This window comes from Macaca fascicularis, chromosome 7, assembly GCF_037993035.2.
Source record: "Macaca fascicularis isolate 582-1 chromosome 7, T2T-MFA8v1.1".
In the NCBI taxonomy this organism is placed as follows: Eukaryota; Metazoa; Chordata; class Mammalia; order Primates; family Cercopithecidae; genus Macaca; species Macaca fascicularis.
In genome coordinates this window covers 159206631-159227759 of record NC_088381.1, presented here as the reverse complement: position 1 = coordinate 159227759, position 21129 = coordinate 159206631, and the positions used below count along the sequence as shown (strand labels likewise).

Genomic DNA, 21129 nt, shown 5'->3' with positions numbered 1-21129 from the left:
ACAGGCCCATTTTCCTCTCTGCTTCTTTACTTCTGGTGAGAAAGCTTATTGCTGACACACACTGAGTTCATGTGAATTGCTGGTAAGCCACATCCTCTCCACCCTGCCTAGAGGCAGTGGTTTTTTTTTATCTAAGAGTTAGACTTCATTGTGCAGCCACTGGAAGCCACATGGAGTGGGCAGGATGTAGGAGAATGCAGCGGGCTGGACCAAGTTGGGACTGGTGGTCAACAGAGCCCATGCAATGAGGGGAAAGGAACAACCTCAGAGGAATGCCTTTCCCTGCTGAGTGATGGAGGGGCCAGAGGACGTCCAGGGGACTAAGGAGCCCTGACCTGCTTAGCTGGCTCACTTGTCTTTGATCCACCTCCTGCAGGGTCTGTGTGGCTCATTCTCTCCTCTAGGTGCCAAGGTCTCCAGCCTGCCCTTGTTATCCATGGAGCATCCTATGCACTGTTCACCAGGACTACCTCCCCTCAGTGTTCTTGGAAATGCCCAGCGATGCTTCTACGTCCCACAAATCCATTCTGGTTGGCACCAGTCCCATATCTCACCTTAAGCCACCCCATCATTCCCTGCATGTCATCTCCTATCCCCCTGTAACCAGCTTCTTCAGGCTGCAGCCACACTCACCATGGCCACCCCATGGATATAGGTGCTTCCCCAAAGCACAGTCAAGGCTAGGACGAAAGAGCAAAGCTGAGCAAAACTTTACTAAAGGTCTGAGCAGGAATCCTATAGTGGAATGGACAAGCATCAAAACTGGATTCTGGCGCACAGAGCTCCTGTGGTCCTTGGGCTGGGCCCTGCTAAGGGGTCTTCTCCTGACCCTCCCTTGCACCCGAGCCCCTGATGTGGGAGCACGGGCCTGCCTCTCCCTGTAACGGGGATGTGTCACTGAGTCTAGGACCCCTATTCTCAGCTTTTTCTGGGCTCAACCTGGTGTCGGCCTCTTTCCCAAAGAACTGAAATCCTCTCCCCATGAATTTTTGCCCACCGTGAAGATAACCCATTACGTGGTTTTATGCCTCAGACTCCTCCATGCCAGAAGAGAATTCTGCTGTTACTACTGCAAAACTAAAGGCCCATTTGTGTCTTCCCCCAAAACATGAGTTAGAAGCATGCTGGCAGCTTTACCATAGCGAGGACTTCTCTCTTCTAGCCATCAAGATCGCAGAAACGGGCCACGCGTGGTGGCTCACGCCTGTAATCCCTGCACTTTGGGAGGCCGAGGTGGGCAGATCACGAGGTCAGGAGATCGAGACCATCCTGGCTAACAAGGTGAAACCCCGTCTCTACTAAAAATACAAAAATTAGCCGGGCATGGTGGCAGGTGACTGTAGTCCCAGCTACTTGGGAGGCTGAGGCAGGAGAATGGTGTGAATCTGGGAGGTGGAGCTTGCAGTGAGCCGAGATCGCGCCACTGCACTCCAGTCTGGGCGACAGAGTGAGACTCCATCTCAAAAAAAAAAAAAAAAAAAAGATTGCAGAAAGGTCGGGGTATACTCTCAATCAGAGGCCCTTGCTACCTGGAACTCTGCAGTCCCAAATCAGGGACAAAAATCCTAATCGGAGGACACGTGACCAGGGCGGCCGCAGAGCTGAGGTGGCTTCACCGAGCCATGAGATGCCACAGAGGCCCACGTGGCCGAGTTCTCAGGATGTCGGAGGTGTCAGCCCTGCTGCTGCACCAGCATGAGCACAGCCCCCGCCAGTGGGAACTCCCCTAGAATGACAAGGGAGACCTGGAGAGCCCCAACCCCAGCGGCTTCCGCCCAGGGCTGCATCACGCCCCTGCATAGGGAGAACTGCAGTCAGTCCCAGAACCACTGTGCTATATCCTAATGCTTAACTGCTGCGTATACAATGCGGGGTTCATTTTCACCCTGTGTTCTGTTCTCACAACTGTTGCTCCTTAAAGAATGAAACTCAACCTGTTTAAGGAAATGAAGGAAAACTAAGCAGGTTCAACAAACATTTGGGGTCATGGCTGCCAAGCTGGACTCCCCTGATTCGGGTGAGTCAGCTGTCACTCAGCAGTGCAACCAGCACAGGATATTGTAAGAGTGTAATGGGACACTGTCAGTGACTCAGTTTCTAATGTTGTTGGGCACTGTGCAGTGGGAGCTTGTGAAAGAGATAAGGGCAAGTGACTGGAGTTGTTCAGGAGGACTCTGAGCCACCCGAGCACTGGACGGGCCTGACTCACCCACAGGGTGAGGCTGTCCTCCTACACAAGGGTCCGGGCTCAGGGGGTGCAAGGGAGCAGATAGAGAGGAGGTGGAATAGTGTTAGGGTGAGGTGAGGGGCAGCAATGGTGATAAACGTTAGGCTCTTCAAAGGACCTTTTGCCGGCCGGGCGCGGTGGCTCAAGCCTGTAATCCCAGCACTTTGGGAGGCCGAGACGGGTGGATCACGAGGTCAGGAGATCGAGACCATCCTGGCTAACATGGTGAAACCCCGTCTCTACTAAAAAATACAAAAATCTAGCCGGGCGAGGTGGCGGGCGCCTGTAGTCCCAGCTACTCGGGAGGCTGAGGCAGGAGAATGGCGTGAACCCGGGAGGCGGAGCTTGCAGTGAGCTGAGATCCGACCACTGCACTCCAGCCTGGGCGACAGAGCGAGACTCCGCCTCAAAAAAAAAAAAAGGACCTTTTGCCTTAGTAAACAAAATGCTGTTTGGGAAAAAAAAAAAAAAAAAAAACATTTCAAAGGTATAAATATTTTGGTGGTGGTAGGAGTAAATCTTCTGCAAAGCCCAAAAACTTTGTAAATATATATTCTACATTTGTACATTTTACCATTTTCCTTTTTTGAGACAAGGTCTTGCTATGTCACCCACGCTGGAGTACAGCGGTGTGATCACAGCTCACTGCAGCCTCAAACTCCTGGGCTCAAGTGATCCTCCCACCTTAGCCCTATGAGTAGCTAGGACTACAGGTACATACCACCATGCCTGGCAAATTTTAAAAACTTTTTTTGTAGAGATGGAATTTCACTATGTTGTCCAAGCTGGTCTCAAACTTCTGGGCCCACGGGATCCTCCCACCTTGGCCTCCCAAAATGTTGAGATCACAGGTGTGAGCCACCATGCACGGCTGCTTGACTATGTCCTAATCATAATAATATCCCCTCATCGCAGGGAATATGTTCCAAGATCCCCAGTAGATAGTACTGAACTCGACTGCTGTCAGTTGGAACACGTTTCTGTTCACGTCTTCCACCCACACATGTAATGCCTTTTCCTTAACTAATCACTTACCACACATTGTGGCCAGAACTTTTGCAGCTTGAAGTTTGACAACAAAACTAGTACACGTTTCTTTTTCCTTTTTTTTTTTTTTTTTTTTGAGACGGAGTCTCGCTGTGTCGCCCAGGCTGGAGTACAGTGGCCAGATCTCAGCTCACTGCAAGCTCCGCCTCCCGGATTTACACCATTCTCCTGCCTCAGCCTCCCGAGTAGCTGGGACTACAGGCGCCCGCCACCTCGCCTGGCTAGTTTTTTGTATTTTTTAGTAGAGACAGGGTTTCACTGGGTTAGCCAGGATGGTCTTGATCTCCTGACCTCGTGATTTGCCCATCTCGGCCTCCCAAAGTGCTGGGATTACAGGCTTGAGCCACTGCGCCCGGCCTCCTTCTCTTTTTTTTTTTTCGTTTTGTTTGTTTGTTTTGAGACAGTCTTGCTCTGTCGCCCAGGCTGGAGTGCAGTGGTGTGATCTCGGCTCACTGCAACCTCCATCTCCTGGTTTCAAGCAATTCTCCCGCCTCAGTCTCCCGAGTAGCTGGCATTACAGACACCCACCACTACACCCAGCTAATTTTTTCTCTTTTTGGTAGAGATGGGGTTTTATCATGTTGCCCAGGCCAGTCTCAAACTCCTGAGCTCAAGTGATCTGCCCGCCTCGGCCTCCCGAAGTGCTGGGATTACAGGCGTGAGCTACAGCGCCTGGCTTTTTTTTTTTTTGAGACGGAGTCTCGCTCTGTTGCCCAGCCTGGAGTGCAGTGGCTGGATCTCAGCTCACTGCAAGCTCCGCCTCCTGGGTTTATGCCATTCTCCTGCCTCAGCCTCCCGTGTAGCTGGGACTACAGGCGCCCGCCACCTCGCCCGGCTATTTTTTTGTATTTTTTAGTAGAGACGGGGTTTCACGGTGTTAGCCAGGATGGTCATCTCCTGACCCTATGATCCGCCCATCTCGGCCTCCCAAAGTGCTGGGATTACAGGCTTGAGCCACTGTGCCCGGCCTTTTTTTTTTTTTTTTTTTTTTAAGAGTCTCACTCGGTCGCCCAGGCTGGAGTGCAGTGGCTCGATCCTAGCTTACTGCAACCTCCATCTCCTGGTTTCAAGCGATTCTCCCGCCTCAGTCTCCCGAGTAGCTGGGATTACAGACACCCGCCACCAGGCCTGGCTAATTTTTTCTATTTTTGGTAGAGACAGGGTTTAACTGTTGTTCAGGCCAGTCTTAAACTCCTGAGCTCAAGTGATCTGCCCGCTTCAGCCTCCCAAACTGCTGGGATTATAGGAGTGAGCCACCACGCCCGGCCTCCTTCTCAATTTCATGGATAGAAAATTCATTCTTACCATAGATCTTAGTAGCCTCAATATATGAACTTTTTCTTTATTAAGTCAAGAACTTTCACCTTTTCACTTAAAGGAAGCCCTTTATGGCCTCTCTTTGGCATATCCAAATTGCCAGCATCCCTGCTCTTGCATTTTGAGGACATTATTAAGTCAAATAAGAGGGACTTGAATATAAGCACTGCAATACCATGACAGTGGATCTGATCACCTGCTGAGTGACTAGCAGGCAGGTGGTGTATACAGTGCTGGTACCCTGGACAAAGGGAGGATTCATGTCCTAGGTAGGATGGAGCAGGATGGTGCGAGATTTCATCACAATATTCAGAACGTACACAATTTAAAACTTAGGAGTTGTTTATTTCTGAAATCTTTCACTTAGTATTTTCGGTCTGCAGTTGGCCATAAGTAACCGAGACCACGATTAACAGAAACCACGGATGAGGGAGGATGACTGGAGTCTGGAGTATCCTACATGGCCTGGGAATATTTGTTCTCATGCACTGCCTGACAGTTAATTGCTCACAAGTGTCCCCAGAAGTAACTGTCGAGAAGATTCTCGCAGGAGACCACGGGGGTGGCCTGAAGAAGCCAGCGTGAAGGAGGGTTGAAATCAATGCCTTGAGAGTCTTAGGCACTGTCCTGTGGCAAGCCCCAGAGAAATGTTGTCCTTTGTCCATGGCACTTGCACTAACCCCTCCCAGAAAGTGGGCATGCAGTTTCCCAGGCCAGGCGAGCGTTCATTGCTTACCGAAGACCAGTGTTTACTAGCAGGATTGTGGCCAGAAGCAGCTGCATTCTCCCCGGATGCAGAACTGCCCACTGGTAGGGACCCTGCTCACACGGAACATGGACGGTTACACCTGCGCCCTGGTGACGTCCACCAGCTTCTGGATCATCTCGGCGTGGGTGTTGTGGAAGGGCAGCCCATCCACCTCCATGCCCACGACGCCTGAGACGCCACTCCGGACTCTCTGCTGTACCAAGATGCCCAGCATTTTTTCTTCCTGGAAAAAAATGGGGCAGAAATAGGAGTGGAGGGAGAGGAAAAAGAAATTTCATTTATATACATTTATAAGTGAGAAGGATCCTTTGCCTTGACATACTTGCTTTTTTAAAAAGTAAAATTTTGGTTTAAAATATTAATACCATTGGAAAAGTCATGAAAAATAACAGTGTCCTCCATCATAGCTCATTGGCCCCCAAATCCACTCCCCAGAAGCAATCAGGGGAATAGTTTGGGCTGCTTCTTTTGGTAGTTACTGTTATGTAACTAAATATGCTTTAATGGAAACATACGGTTTCTTAGTTTGTCCTTTTTTTTTTTTTTTTTTTTTTTTTTGAGACGGAGTCTCGCTCTGTCGCCCAGGCTGGAGTGCAGTGGCGCGATCTCGGCTCACTGCAAGCTCCGCCTCCCGGGTTCACGCCATTCTCCTGCCTCAGCCTCCCGAGTAGCTGGGACTACAGGCGCCCACAACCGCGCCCGGCTAATTTTCTGTATTTTTAGTAGAGACGGGGTTTCACCGTGGTCGCGATCTCCTGACCTTGTGATCCGCCCGCCTCGGCCTCCCAAAGTGCTGGGATTACAGGCGTGAGCCACCGCGCCCGGCCCAGTTTGTCCATTTTTAGAGATGGAGTCTTGCTATGTTGCCCAGACTGGTATCGAATTCCTGGCGTCAAGTGATTCTTCTGTCTCAGCCTCCTGACTAGCTGGGACTATAGGTGCACATCACTGCGCCCGGCTAGCCTGCATTTCCTTAGCCCCGAAGATTCACTCCTCCTGCAGGTGCAGTGCAGGCTACTTCCTGCCAATCAGTTCCTCCCAGCCCTGGATTATCTGCCAATGGTCTCTGTGCCAAAGGCCCCCATTTCTTCTGCGACCTCTGTTAGCCTAATGTGGGGCACGTGCCAAATCCTGCTGCTGTTGCCTTCTAGACATGACCAGTGTGACTGTGGGAGTGGGAGCATCTAGGTGTAGCAGAGCCACAGAGAATACAAGCCCCCATCCTGAAGCCGCAGCCCAGGGCCTAGCAGGCAGAGTGGTTTGGGGCTCAGACAGATCTGACTTGAGTCTTTCCTGGCAGGAATTTTAATTTTTCTGTGCCTCAGTGTGCTTATCTGTAAAATGGGGAGGGTGATGATAAAAGTACTCATCCTGCCTCCTTTAGAGGGTTGTTCTGAGGATTAAGTGCAAGCAAAGCACCTAGCAGGGTCCTTGGCACACAATAGGTATTCACAAAATGAGGCTGATTTTATTGGCAGAGCTAGGTCTTCTGGCATTTAGCCTAGTGCTTTCTCCCTTTGCTTTCCTGCTGGTAAAAAAAAAAAAAAAAAAAAAAGTGGTTTGATCCTCTTCCATCCCCCTCCTTCCAAAAATAGAGTCCCAAAGAACCACTTGCCTAAGCCACTAATGTGTCTGTCCCTAGTGAACAGCTCAAGTTCCCCTAAGGACAGTGAGTCTTAAGTGAAGGCATAAAGCAAGTCAAACACATCCTTCCTCTTCTCCCTCCTCCTCCTCCTCTTCCGCCTCTTCCTCCTCCCTGTCTTCTTCCTCCTCCACAAACAAAGGCAAGAGGTGAGAGGAAGGAACCTAAGGAATCTAGAACACGACATTAGGACAGATATAACAAGGCTCTCTCCCTGCTCAGGCATTTGCTCATTCATCCCACCATTGATCAAAGGTTTACTGAACACCTGCTGTGTATGTGCCAGGCCCTGAACCAGGGATACAGTGGTGAATGTGACATGGTTCCTGCCCCATGGGGTTCATAGTCTAGATGAGTAATCAGGTAGTCATAGTACAGGATGTCACAGCACAGAGCAGGGGCACCCAACCCAGCTTATTGGTATGGCTCAGGGAACATTTTCTGGAGAAGGGGTGTTATGGACTGAATATGTACCCCCAAATTTTGTATGCTGAACCTAATCCTCAATTGTTGGAATTTGAAAGTGGGGTCTTTGGGAGGTAATAAGGTTGAGATGAGGTCATGAGAGTGAGGCCTCATGATGGGATAAGTGCTCTTATAAGAAAAAGAGAAACCAGAGCTCTCGCTCTCTCCACCATATGCAGACACAGTAAGAAGGCGGCCATCTGTAAGCCAGGAACAGAGTCCCCACCAGTGAATCAAAACTACTGGCACCTTGATGTTGGACTTCCCAGCCTCTAGAACTGTGATAACTAAATTTCTGTTGTTCAAGCCACCTAGTCTATAGCATTTTTTATTTAATAGCAGCTTGAGCTAAGACAAGGGGCAACTAGGATCAGAGGTGATGAAAGAATAAAAATGAGCCAGCTGAGAGCCCTGGAGGGTCACTCACTGATAACTTTTTCTAAATAATAAAGCATTGGCAAATGTCAACTGCAAACTGTCTCTTCACAGCTGGCCTGAGAGCCTACATTTCTGTTCTGCCCTGGGGGCCAAGAAGGATGTTCCTCTGTGGGAGGGGGGCCCTAAATCATTTCCACTTTCACATGTGTCCTTTGTCCAACAGTCCCTTCTCAGGAGCTACCCACCCAGAATGGCATTTCCCGCCCTTTGTTTGGGCTTTTTCCTCTCGCTTCTCTTCTCCACTGGTCATATCCTCTCTTTATGGGGGAATGTTTCTGGGACTCCTGGGGCCATTTCCTCATAGTACACTGTTTTCCCTCACCATTCTCATCCTTCTGGCCTCCAGGAAGGGCTGTGGGGTACTCAGGGTGCACGTGATCAGCCAACAGGTTTGGAGCTGACTGGCACCCAGCCTCTAAGAGACACAGGGACCAGCTGGGCCAATAGCTACTCCCTGCAAATTTCCAAGAATCACGGAATGACCATGCCATCTTCTAAGAGGCAGAGGTGGTAACAGTGGTGGAAGAGAATCACCAGGTAGCAGCTGGAGGGCAGGGGGCCCGGAGGCCACTGCACCAGTCCAGGCTGAGACAACAGAGCAGGAGAGGAATGAAGGACCCAAGTGAGGGAGAGTAGACAGGGCTTGGATGGGGACAGAGGTCCCAGGATTGCTGAGTGTGTAGAGGCTGAGTGTACGGGTGCTTGCTATTAAGTCACAATGGGAGCATGGTGGGTGGATATTTATGGGAGGTGATGATGCTGTTCAAAGTGGGGTGCCTTCTGGGAAGTTGGAACTGTTTTGTGTCTTAATCTTGGTGGTGGTTGCAAGGGTGTATACCTATGTAAAAATTCATCCAACTGTACACTTAAGGTGTACACACTATTGTATGTTAATTATACTTTAACAAAAATAAGTTATAAAGGCCGGGCGCGGTGGCTCAAGCCTGTAATCCCAGCACTTTGGGAGGCCGAGACGGGCGGATCACGAGGTCAGGAGATCAAGACCATCCTGGCTAACACGGTGAAACCCCGTCTCTACTAAAAAAAAATACAAAAAACTAGCCGGGCGAGGTGGCGGGCGCCTGTAGTACCAGCTACTCGGGAGGCTGAGGCAGGAGAATGGCGTAAACCCGGGAGGCGGAGCTTGCAGTGAGCTGAGATCCGGCCACTATGCTCCAGCATGGGGGACAGAGCGAGACTCCATCTCAAAAAAAAAAAAAAAAGTTATAAAGAATAGTAGGGAGAATGAAAGTGCTGAAAGAGAATGGGAGCCCAGAATGAGGCCCAAGGCTATTCCTGCCTCTCTGCATCACCGATCCATCAAAGCATTCATCCTTCCATCTGCTCACCCATCTATCCATCCATCCATGCATGCATGCATCCATCTATGCATCCATCCCTCCCTCCATCCCTCCATCCACCCACCTACCCATCCATCTATCCATCCATCATCCACCCATCCATCCACTCACCCATCTACCCACCCATACATCCATCCATCATCCATCCACTATCCATCCATCCCTGCATCCACCCATCCATCCATCAAACTATGCATCCATCCATTATCCATTCATCCCTCCATCCACCCATCCGTCCATCCATCCACCCATCCATCCATGCATCCATCCCTCCATCCATCCATCCATCCATTATCCATCCATCCCTCCAACCCTCCATCCCTCCTACCATCCATCCATGCATTAATCATCTCTCCATCCAACATTTCCTGAGTGCCTTCCCTGGGCCAGGCCCTGAAGTAGGGACAAATAAGTCATCATTTGTTCCTCCAAGAGCTCTCACTCTTTGGCTCCTCACTCCCTACCTACCACTGGGCATGTGAATAACAGGGTCCTCTTCTGTTTCCCCAACCCACATGGCTGCTATGCCCTGGGCTGATGGAATATTGCACATCCATGCTCACCATGGGTGCTCAGTAACTGCCCTGGAGCCGAGATGGAGCAGAGAGGGGCTGGGAGACTGGCCAGAGCCCTCAGGCAGCCCCCTTCAGCCTCCACTTCAAGGCAGTGATGCAAAACAGGCCCAGCTGCTGTGTTCCTCTTCCCCAAGTACTGGGTTGAGGTGGGGGAAGTCCAGGAAACCTTTCCTGGTATTTGTTTATACCATGAGCCCCATGTCTCCTTAGCCTCTTTCCTGCCCAGGCATCAGCTTCCTGGCATTGGCTCACCCCTCCCAGGGAGTGCCTCTTCTTTGTGATCTCTTGTAAAGGGCTGGCATGAGATGGGCTGGGATGTGAGATGAGGCACTCCCTTGGCCCTGGGCTCTGGCACAGGCAATGACGAGGCGGGCGGGAACGTGGTGCTGAGGCTTCCCGTGGAGCAAGATGGGGCTGGTATAATCATGGTCTCACCTTGCAATAGGCAGGGGGGAGCTGGCTGCCTGGGCCGGGCTGGGGAGTGTGGCAGCGGGAGAAACAGCTCCATCTGCCTCCCGGCCACACAGGGAAAGATAGGCAGTCCCATGTGATGCCATACGGCATCTGGAGGCCCCAGCTCTGTCTTGGCCTTCACCTCCTTCTGCTCTGGCTGTGGGAGCTCTCCTTGGCATAGGCCACCTGCTGCCACTATCACACCCTGACAGCTGCCCCAGCCTGACTGAAGTAAAGAAAGGACCTTGTCATGATAAAAGGATGATGATGATAATGATGGTTGGCATTTATTGAACACTTACTACTAATCCATGCCAGACACTATGCCAGGTGCTTTACACAAAGGGACTCATTTCATCTTGCAATCACCCAAAAAGTAGATCTGTTATGACCCTACTCGAGGAAACTGAGGAATGCTGAGGTTGGAGACTTGCTCAAGGCTGAAGTGGGTGGAGCCAGGACTTGAACCAGGCAGTCAGTCAGGGCCTGTGACCTTCCTAACCACCACTTCACTCACCCAAGGCAGGCCAGATGTTTTTATAAAGGACTTGGTCCTAGGAAACAGAGAAGTCTACAAACTACAGACGTACAGAGAAGAGAGTGGCCCTAATCCAGACCAGCATCCAGGCAGAGCCGGCCTGGCTGTCTGCTGTCTGAGGCCTCCATCAGGCTGAGGGGAAGACGGCCCCATGAGGGGGCTTCCCAAGGCCTCATCCTTGGAGGCCTTCAGTCCCTCCCAGGGACCCACCCCTGCCCAGAGCTCTGTTTCCCTGCCAAACGGCAGCATCTTGGCCCCCAAGCTGAGAAAGACCAAGTTCTCCAGCTCCTTAGCTCCAAGCCCTCCTTATCAGCCCTTGCAGATACCACCTGAGTGTCCCTGTAAAGTGTCATCAATTGGCTCTTGATGACGTCTGAGGAATGCTTGCCCTCAAGTACAACCCAAGGGCACTGCCTCTCCCTCACTCTGAGGCTCCCCTGGGCCAAGAGCCAGAGTGGGCAAGGTGTGCCTGGGTAGTGGTGTCCACCTTCCCTGGCCTCCCCGGCAAGGTGCCCACTTCTACCACACTCACAGTCAGATCCCTAAGAACCCGTGTCCCCAAATGCAACTCACTGAGCAGAGCTGTGGGACATTTCTCTGCCCCAACCAATCAAGCTTTGCCACTAGCTCAGGCCACAGCTCTGCCCAGCATCTCTAGATGACTCAAGGACCCCCACGTAGTGACCCGCAGAACTCTAGCTATTCTAGATTCTAGCTATTTCACCTGCACACTGCATGGCTTCATGTCCCCATACCTTTGCTTATGTGGTTTCTGCTGCCTAGAAGGCGTTTTCCACCCTTCCTTACCTGGCTACTTATATCCTACTCACTCCTCAAGACAGCTCAGTGCCACCTCCTCCAGGCAGCCTTCCCTGAACTCTCTGAGCTAAGCACTGTTTTCTGTGCTCCCACAGAAGCTTTTTTAAAATTTAAATTTTTTTTTTTTTTTTTTTTGAGACAGAGTCTCACTCTGTCATCCAGACTGGAGTGCAGTGGCGTCATCATGGCTCACTGTAATCTCCGCCTCCCAAGTTCAAGTGATTCTCATGTCTCAGCCTCTCGAATAGCTGGGACTACAGGCGCCCGCCACCACGCCTGGCTAATTTTTGTATTTTCAGTAGAGATGGGGTTTCACCATATTGGCCAGGCTGGTCTTGAACTCCTGGCCTCAAGTGATCCGCCCGCCTCAGCCTCCCAAAGTTCTGGGAATACAGGTGAGAGCCACCACGCCTGGCCTCCCACTGAAGCTTACTGTGCCCATTACACCTTGGCTCCTGAAACTGCCTGTTACGTGTAGTCTCCCCAGTGGACCCTGAGTCCCCCACCCAGGGAGACTCCTCATTGTCCCCTAGAGCAAGCCTGGGCCTGGCCCAGGAGAGGGGCTCAACAAACATGTGTTTGTGCTTTTGCTTTTAAAAATCCCCATTTTAGGCCAGGCACGGTGGCTCACACCTGTATTCCCAGCACTTTGGGAGGCCGAGGCTGAGGCAGATCACTTTAAGTCAGGAGTTCAAGACCAGCCTGGCCAACATGGTGAAACCCTGTCACTACTAAAAATACAAAAATTAGCCAGGTGTGGTGGCGTGCATCTGTAATCCCAGCTACTCAGGAGACTGAGGCCGGAGAATCGCTCAAAGCTGGGAGGCAGAGGTTGCAGTGAGACGAGATTGCTCCACTGTACTCCAGCCTGGGCGACAGAACGAGACTCTGTCTCAAAAAAGAAAAAAAAAATCCCCATTTTATGTTCTTTATAAGGGTGGTACATTATTAATCGATTTATGAAGGACTGGGTAGAAATGCAGAAGGCAAAGTTTCCATTGCATGTTGGGTGTGTGGATTTCTTTGGCTGGATTTGTTCTTTTGTGTCTGCGTGAATCAGGAATCATGTGTGAAGCAGCCCATGCGTGTTTTTTTCCAGTTCAGATCCAGGAAGTATAAAGAAAGCACAAAAGGCCCTCTGGGCCCCTCGAGGGCAGACCATTTCCCTCTGAAAATGTCACCACAGCTGCCTGAGCTTCCCCTCCCCCATCCCTCTTCCCTGGCACTACCAGGAACTGGGACACTTCTGAGCGGTATTGGGAAAAGCCCAGAGAACGGAGTCACAGAGACCTAGACTCGGATCCCAGCTCTGCCTCTCAGCTGGGTGGTCTCAGGCAAGCCACCGGCTTCTCAGAGCCCCAGCTCCCTTGTCTGTAAAATGGGAATGACACCACCAATCCAGGCAGGTGCTGGGGAGAAAAAGAGGCCAGAGGCAGGAAGGAGAAAGACACAGAGAAACAGAGAGGGAGAGACAGACAGAAGGAAAAAGGGAAGAGACAGGGTGCAAGACAACAGAAAAGAAAGACAGAAAAGAGCCTGGGCGTGGTGGCTCACGCCTGGAATCCCAGCACTTTGGGAGGCTGAGGCAGGTGGATCACCTGAGGTCAGGAGTTCAAGACCAGCCTTGCCAACTTGGTGAAATCCTGTCTCTACTAAAAATATAAAAAAAATTAGCCAGGCATGGTGGCAGGTACCTGTAATCCCAGTGACTCGAGAGGCTAAGGCAGGAGAATTGCTCGAACTTGGCGGGTGGAGGTTGCAGTGAGCCAAGATTGTGCCACTGTACTCCAGCCTGGGTGACAAGAGTGAAACTCTGCCTCAAAAAAAAAAAAAGACAGAAAAGAGGCAGCAATGCAGATGTCTGGTTGCAGACGTTGGGAGGTATCGGGCCTGCCCACTGGCAGGGGACTTGTAGCAATGGCCCACCCAATCTCGGGCTCTTCTGCAGGCTCAGTGCTCAGGAGCCTCCTGCCCCTTGGATTTGCCTTCCTATCTCCCCCGACCTTCTACACCCTCTTCCACAACCTTCGACACCCACCTCTAATCCCTCAGGCTGCTGTCTGCTCACAGGTGGAGTCACATCTAACCCAGGATTTAGATGGAAAGTCAGAGCTTTGGCCCCATTTTCCCAAGGTCCAAATTACCCAGGAAGATTCTCCAAGCAGGTGTCCCCTTAGGGACTGAGGCACTGTGGATGTCCCGTAAGTCTGGTCCACCAGCTTCTCCTCCAGGAGGGGCGGGTCCCATCTCTTTGAGGAGCCCCAGAGGAGGCGGGTTAGAGCCTGGAATTGGTGTTAGGGGCGGGGCTTGCTCTACGAGGGCCATGGAAATTGAGGACCAAGGAAGGAAGGGCCAGTCCCGCTGCCACCTTGCTGCTCAGGCTTGGGTGCTGGGCGCTGGCCACCTCTCTTTTGCATTTTCCCCATATGCATGTGTGAGTTCACATAAGTTAGACAGGCACACGTTGATGGCCTTCCTCTGCACTGGGCTAGAGCGTACCTAGAACTGCACACACTTCAGAGCATGGGCTCTGCAGTCGGAGGAGCTCAGACAAAAGCTACCTGCTGCTGCCTCTCAGGGAGAGTCCTCAGGAGAAAGTCACAGTGTTCTTGGGCCCAGCTAATATGATCTGTCCCTTCTCAGGGATTCTTTTTTTTTTTTTTTTTTTTTGAGACAGGGTCTCCCTCTGTCTCCAAGGCTGGAGTGCAGTGGTGTGAACATAGTTCACTGCAGCCTTGGATTCCTGGGCTCAAGCGATGCTCCCACTTCAGCCTCCCAGGTAGCTGGGACTACAGGTGCATGCCGCCGGGCCCGGCTAATTTTTAAATTTTTTTTCTAGAGACGAGGTCTCACCATGTTGTCCAGGCTGTTCTTGAACTTCTGGGCTCAGGTGATCCTCCTGCCTTGACCTCCCAAAGTACTGAGAGACACGAGTCACCACACCCAGTTGGACCAGGGATTCTTAATGGCCCCAGACTACTTGAAGAATCTGATGAAACCACAGAGTCTTGCCCAGAAAAATACATGTACAGGAACAATTGTGCAAACAGCTTCAGGGTCTCATGGACGTCCTCCTTATGGGCCCTGGGGTCTGAAGCCCTCTTCTACTTTTGCCTCACCCCTTACCTCCTGCTCTCCACCTCAAGAGCTATCTCCCCCAAACCATCCCGAAGCCTGCCCTCATCTCCCAAGCCTCTGCTCCCCCCATTCCTCCCACTGGGATTCCTCTCCTTTTACCCGGCTTATTCCTTGCAGCCTCCAGCCCACAGGATTCTCTTCCCACCTTGTCTGTCCCCCTTAGCACTTTCCTTAGTATGACTGATTGACTCACTCTGGAGGTTTTAGTGGCCTCACTGGGTGGTGTATTCCTTGCAGGAGGCTGACAGGACACCTGCCCACCACTACCAGTACGAAGTATCACCATGGGTGATACTTCAAGCATTCGGTTCCTTCAACAATGCTGACAGCACCCATTTTACAGATGAAGAAAATGAGGCTCAGAGAAGCTAAGCAACTCATCTAAAGTCAAACTAGAAGGAATATGGTCACTTGGATCAGGCCTGACATATGATTCAGGACCACGAGTAGTGTAAAGGGCACCCAATCCAGGAGACCTCTGCTTCAAGACTGGCTCTGCCTCTGGCTTTTGAGGGGCAGCAGGGTGCCAGCCCTTGGCTTATGGCTTGGGACCTCAGGCCTGCTGCTCATCCAGGGTAAAAGCTGCTTCCAGGCGAGCGGCTGGCTGGGGTTTGTTACCTTAATGACCGACGGGAGGGCCTGTGTCCAGGCCTGATCTCCAGGTGCCCTGGAGGGTCCGACTGCTTTCCTCAGGTACTGACTGTGGACGGCACATGAGTACAGGATGTAGAGCGCGCAGGCCAAGGCATAGCCTCCCCAGTTAGAAACACCTAAAACAGCAAAACAAGATTCCATCATGGAATTGGAAAAGTCGTGTGTCTGTCAGCCTGCTTCTAGGAAGCAGAACTATCTTCAGGACTCGTCCCCAGAACCGTAGCACCAGTATCACCTGGGAACCTGCTAGAAACACGAACTCTTTGGCCCCAGCCCAGAACTACTGAATAAAAAGCTCAGCAGGAGAGGAGGGGAGAGGAACAAGCTGAATTTTCTTTATTTTTATTTATAATTATTATTATTTTTTGAGACGAAGTCTTGCTCTGTCGCCCAGGCTGGAGTGTAGTGGTGCGATCTCGGCTCACTGCAACCTCTGCCTCCTGGGTTCAAGCAATCCTGCCTCAGCCTCTTGAGCAGCTGGGACTGCAGGTGTGTGCCACCACGCCCAGCTAATTTTTATATTTTTAGAAGAGACGGGGTTTCACCATATTGGCCAGGCTGGTCTCAAACTCGTGACCTTGTGATCCACCCACCTCGGCCTCCCAAAGTTTTGGGATTACAGACATGAGCCACTGCACCCGGCCTATTTTTATTTTCAATTTTTTTAGTGATGGGGTCTCCCTCTGTCCCCCAGGCTAGCATGATCATAGCTCATTGGGGTAGACCCTCAAACTCCTGGGCTCAAGTGATCCTCCTGCCTCAGCCTCCCAAGTAGCTGGGATTATAGGTGCACCTGACTGAGTTTTGATAAACCCTCTATGTGAGTCTGATTCAAGCTAAAGTTTGAAAACCCTTGCTCTAAACTACTTAATACCCTGCTAATGACCATCAGAAAAAAAGGTTTAGGCAATAACCTGAGAAACCCATTCCAAAACACTCAACATGGAGAAACTCCCCCTTCTGGCCGAGCTGAGTCCCCTGTGCCACATAGAAGTCCACCCTCAGAGGGCAGGAAACAGCCCCGTCACGCTGGATCACATGGCCTCTTCACGTGCTCAAAGATCACTCCCAAATCAGCCTCAGACTTCCCTTCTTTTTCCATCACAGGCCCAAAGGGCTTATTCCCCAGTTTTGGGACCATCTCCTTGGCTCTTCCCTGAAACCTGCTTGAGTTCTCCATGCAGTTGAAGAAGAATTGATGAAGGCCCTGCTAAGCTCTAGGTGCAGAGCACCACGAAAGAGAGGTCACTCCCGTCCAGGAGAGGAGGGACTGTGCACACCACCAGCCACGGGTCACTGTGACTGAGATGTTCATGCAGGATTATGAGAGCATGAGGAGGGGGCACTCATTCTGACTGGTTTAGGAAAGATTCACAGAAAATGGGTCTTTTAATATGGGCCTTGTAGGTTGGGTAAAATTTTGCCAGAAGAGGGGTGGAGGAATGGGAGTAATTCCAGTTTTAAAAAAACAAACAAAAAACTAACAAAAACCCCCTTGGCCAGGCGCGGCGGCTCACGCCTGTAATCTCAGCACTTCGGGAGGTCAAAATGGGCAGATCACCTGAGGTCAGGAGTTGGAGACCAGCCTGGCCAACATGGTGAAACCCCATCTCTACTAAAAGTACAAAAATCAGGAGGGCTTGGTGGCAGGAGCCTGTAATCCCAGCTACTCAGGAGGCTGAGGCAGGAAAACCACTTGAACCTGGGAGGTGGAGGTTGCAGTGAGCCAAGATTGTGCCACTGCACTCCAGTCTGGGCAACAGACCAAGATTCCATCTCAAACAAACAAACAAACAAACAATCTTCAGTGAGTACAAAGGCATGTGGCATGAAAATACAAGGCATATATCAAAATGTGGCAGGTAAACACCAGGCGCTAAAAATAATACTGTATTTTACTGATTTTAAGATGTACTTTTGTTACACTTACATCTCTGAAATTGAGATTTCAGATTACAGATTGAGATTAATTGTAATCTCAATTATAATTACAGATTGAGATTACAATTGAGATTACAATTGAGATCTCAATTGAGATTACAGATTGAGATAGTATCTTACAGTTACAATTGGTTGTGTTTTCCTTTCTTAGTAGTATGTAAGTTATTGGTAATTATTGTCATCAATTACATTTTTTTTTTCTTAAAAGACAGAGTTTTGCTCTGTTGCCTATGCTGGAGTGCAGTGGCATGATCTCAGCTCACTGCAACCTCCGCTTCCTGGGTTCAAGCGATTCTCCTCCCTCAGCCTCCCTGTAGGTGGGTCTACAGGTGCACACCAACACGCCTAGCTAAGTTTTGTATTTTTAGTAGAGATGGAGTTTTACTATGTTGGCCAGGCTGGTCCTGAACTCCTGGCCTCAAATGATCCACCTGTCTTGGCCTCCCAAAGTGCTGGGATTACAGGTATAAGCTACCATGCCTGGCTTTTTTCATTTTTTAATAAAGACAGGGTCTCACTCTGTCACCCAGGCTGGAGTGCAGTGGCACAATCATAGCTCACTGTAACCTGGAACTCTTGGACTCAAGTGACCCTCCTGCCTTGGCTTCCCAAAGTGCTGGGATTTTTTTGTTTATTTATTTATTTGTTTTTGAGATGGAGTCTCGCTCTGTCGCCCAGGCTAGAGTGCAGTGGCGTGATCTCGGCTCACTGCGGGCTCCGCCTCCTGGGTTCACGCCATTCTCCTGCCTCAGCCTCCTGAGTAGCTGGGACCACAGGCGCCCGCCACCACGCCCGGCTAATTTTTGTATTTTTAGTAGAGACAGGGTTTCACCGTGTTAGCCAGGATGGTCTCCATCTCCTGACCTCGTGATCTGCCTGCCTCGGCCTCCCAAAGTGCTGGGATTACAGGCGTGAGCCACAGCGCCCGGCCTTTTTTTCATTTTTAAATAAAGACAGGGTCTCACTCTGTCACCCAGGCTAGAGTGCAGTGGCACAAGCATAGTTCACTGTAACCTGGAACTCTAGGACTCAAGTGATCCTCTTGCCTTGGCTGCCCAAAGTGCTGGGATTACAGGCATGAACCACTATGCCTGGCCATCAGTGACATCTTATATTGAATGGAATAGAGTATCTTCTTTGATTGAATATTTACAACATGTGGCACTGTTATAAATGCCTTACACAGACTAGTTCCTGGAGTCCTTACAAGAAGCTTGTGAGGTGTAAGTACTGTCATTATCTCCATTTGAAAACTGGGAAACAGACACAGAGATATCCTAAGCCCAGCTAATATTTAAAACTTTTTTTGTAGAGACAAGTTATCGCTACATTGCCCAGGCTGGTCTCAAACTCCTAGCGTCAAATGGTCTTCCTGCCTTAGTCTCCCAAAGTGTTAGGATTATATAGCTATGAGTCACTGCACCCAGCCTTCTCCTTCTCTTAACATTGTCGTTTGCAGGGCAGAAGTTTGAAACTTTAGTGAAGTCCAGCTTATCAACTGTTTCTTTCATGGATAATGTCTTTGGTGTTGTTATCTAAAAAGTCATACTCAGCCAGACATGGTGGCTCACGCCTGTAATCCCAGCACTTTCGGAAGCCGAGGCAGATGGATCACTTGAGGTCAGGAGTTTGAGACCAGTGTGGCCAACATGGTGAAACCCCATCTCTACTAAAAAAATACAAAAATTAGCCAGGCATGTTGGCATGTGCCTGTAATCCCAGCTACTCGGGAGGCCAAGGCAGGAGAATCACTTGAACCCAGGAGGTGGAGGTTGCAGTCAGCTGAGTTCATGCCACTGCACTCCAGCCTGGGCAACAGAGCAAGACACGGTCTCAATCAATCAATCAATAAAATTAAAATAAAAAGAGGTCATAATCATATTCATGCTCATCCAAATTTTCTCCTACGTTATCTTATAGGAGTTTTATAGTTTTGTGTTTTAGGTTTAAGTCCATAATCCATTTTGAGTTTATTCTTGCGAAGGATGTAAGGTCTATACATCTAGATTCATTTTTTCTCATGTGGATGTCCAGTAGTTCCAGTTCCAGCACCATTTGTTGAAAAGACTACGTTTGCTCCATTGCATTGCCTGTGCTCCTTTGTCAAATATTGTGTGGTCCTATTTGTGTGGGTCTACTTCTGGGCTGCCTATTCTGTTCCATCGACCGATTTATTCTTTCACCAATACCACACTGCCTTGAATACTGTAGCTTTACAGTAAGTCTTAAAGTCAGGTAGTGTCAGTTCTCTGATCTTGTTCTTCTTTTTCAATATTCAGTTTATTATTCTGTATCTTTTGCCTCTTCATATAAACTTTAGAATCAGGTTGTTGATACCCATAAAATAACTTACTGGGATTTTGATTGGGACTACATAAAATTTATTGATAAAGTTGGCAGAACTGACATCTTGACAATATCGAGTCTTCTTATCCATGAACATGGAATATCTCTCCATTGATATAGTTCTTTTTTGATACCTTTCATCAGTGTTTTGTATTTTTCTTCATATTTTTAGATTTATTCCTAAGTATTTCATTTTGGGGGATTAATGTAAATGGTAATGTGTTTTTAATTTTAAATTCCACTTGTTCATTGCTGGCATATACAATTAAAGTACTTTGTATCTTGCAACCATGCTATAATCACTTATTAGTTCTAGGAGATTTTGTTGATTCTTTTGAATTTTCTACACAGACGATCATGCCATCTGCAAGCAAAGACAATTTTATTTCTTCCTTCCCAATCTGTATATATTACATTTCTTTTTCTTGTCTCATTGCATTAGGCAGCACTTCCAATACAATGTTGAAAATAGTGGTAAGAGGGAACATCATTGCCTTTTTCCTCATCTTAGTGGAAAAACTAGTTTCTCACCATTAATAATGATGCTAGCTGTAGAGTTTTTGTAGATGTTCTTTATCAAGTCGAGGAAGTTCCCCTTCTATTTCTAGTCTGCTGAAAGTTTTTATCATGAATGGGTGTTGCTTTTGTCAAATGCTTTTTCTGTATCTATTGACATGAACATGTGATTTTTCTTCTTTAGCCTACTGATGCAATGGATTATATTACTTGATTTTTATTTTTTAATTAAAAATTATTTTTATTTTTTAGAGCAGAGTCTCACTCTATTGCCAAGGCTGGAGTGTAGTGGTACAACCACAGCAGACTGCAGCCTCCAACTCCTAAACTCAAGCAATCCACCTGCCTCAGCCTCCTGAGAGGCTAGGACTACAGGTGCACACCACCATGCTCAGATAATTTTTTGCTTTTGTTGTAGAGATATGGTCTTGCTATGTTGCCCAGGCTGATCTGCCCATTTCTGATACAGGGGTGTTGAAGTCTCCAACTGTAATAGTGAATTTGTCTATTTTTCCTTGCAGTTTTATCAGTTATGCTCCTCCTTATTAACTTTTTTTGGTGCAATCTTGGCTCACTGCAACCTCTGCCTCTTGGGCTCAAGTGATCCTCCCACCTCAGCCTCCTGAACAGCAGGGACGACAGGCACATGCCACCATGCCCAGCTAATTTCTGTATTTTTTTGTAGAGATGGGGTTTCACCATGTTGTCCAGGCTAGTCTTGAACTTCTAGGCTGGAGCAATCCACCTGCCTCAGCCTCTCAATATGCTGGGATTACAGGTGTGCACCATTGTGCCTGGCGTGTTATGTCTTCTTTGAATATTGGCCCCTTTATCATTATGTAATCCCCCTTTTTATCCTGATAACTTTCCCTGTTCTGAAGTC

The 21129-nt window shown here is 49.3% G+C and overlaps 1 protein-coding gene across 48 annotated transcripts in view; it reads right to left on the bottom strand.

Moving 5' to 3' along the window:
• Positions 1-4915: 4915 nt before the first annotated feature.
• DGLUCY (D-glutamate cyclase) overlaps positions 4916-21129 on the bottom strand; it is a 164134-nt gene continuing 147920 nt past the window's right edge. For 27 of the 48 annotated variants that reach the window (XR_012416060.1, XR_012416067.1, XR_012416065.1 and 24 more), the window contains 2 exons: positions 15408-15559; positions 4916-5583 (listed from right to left, as the gene is read on the bottom strand). Coding sequence is in view for 36 of the 48 variants with exons in the window: in XM_005562016.4 (XP_005562073.4) it covers positions 5434-5583; positions 15408-15559 (302 nt within the window). In the remaining 12 variants the exon portion in view is untranslated. Of the gene's footprint in view, positions 5584-13345; positions 13465-15407; positions 15560-21129 lie in introns of all 48 variants that reach the window. The other 21 variants (XR_012416061.1, XR_012416064.1, XM_065549230.2 and 18 more) reach the window with 2 other exon arrangements.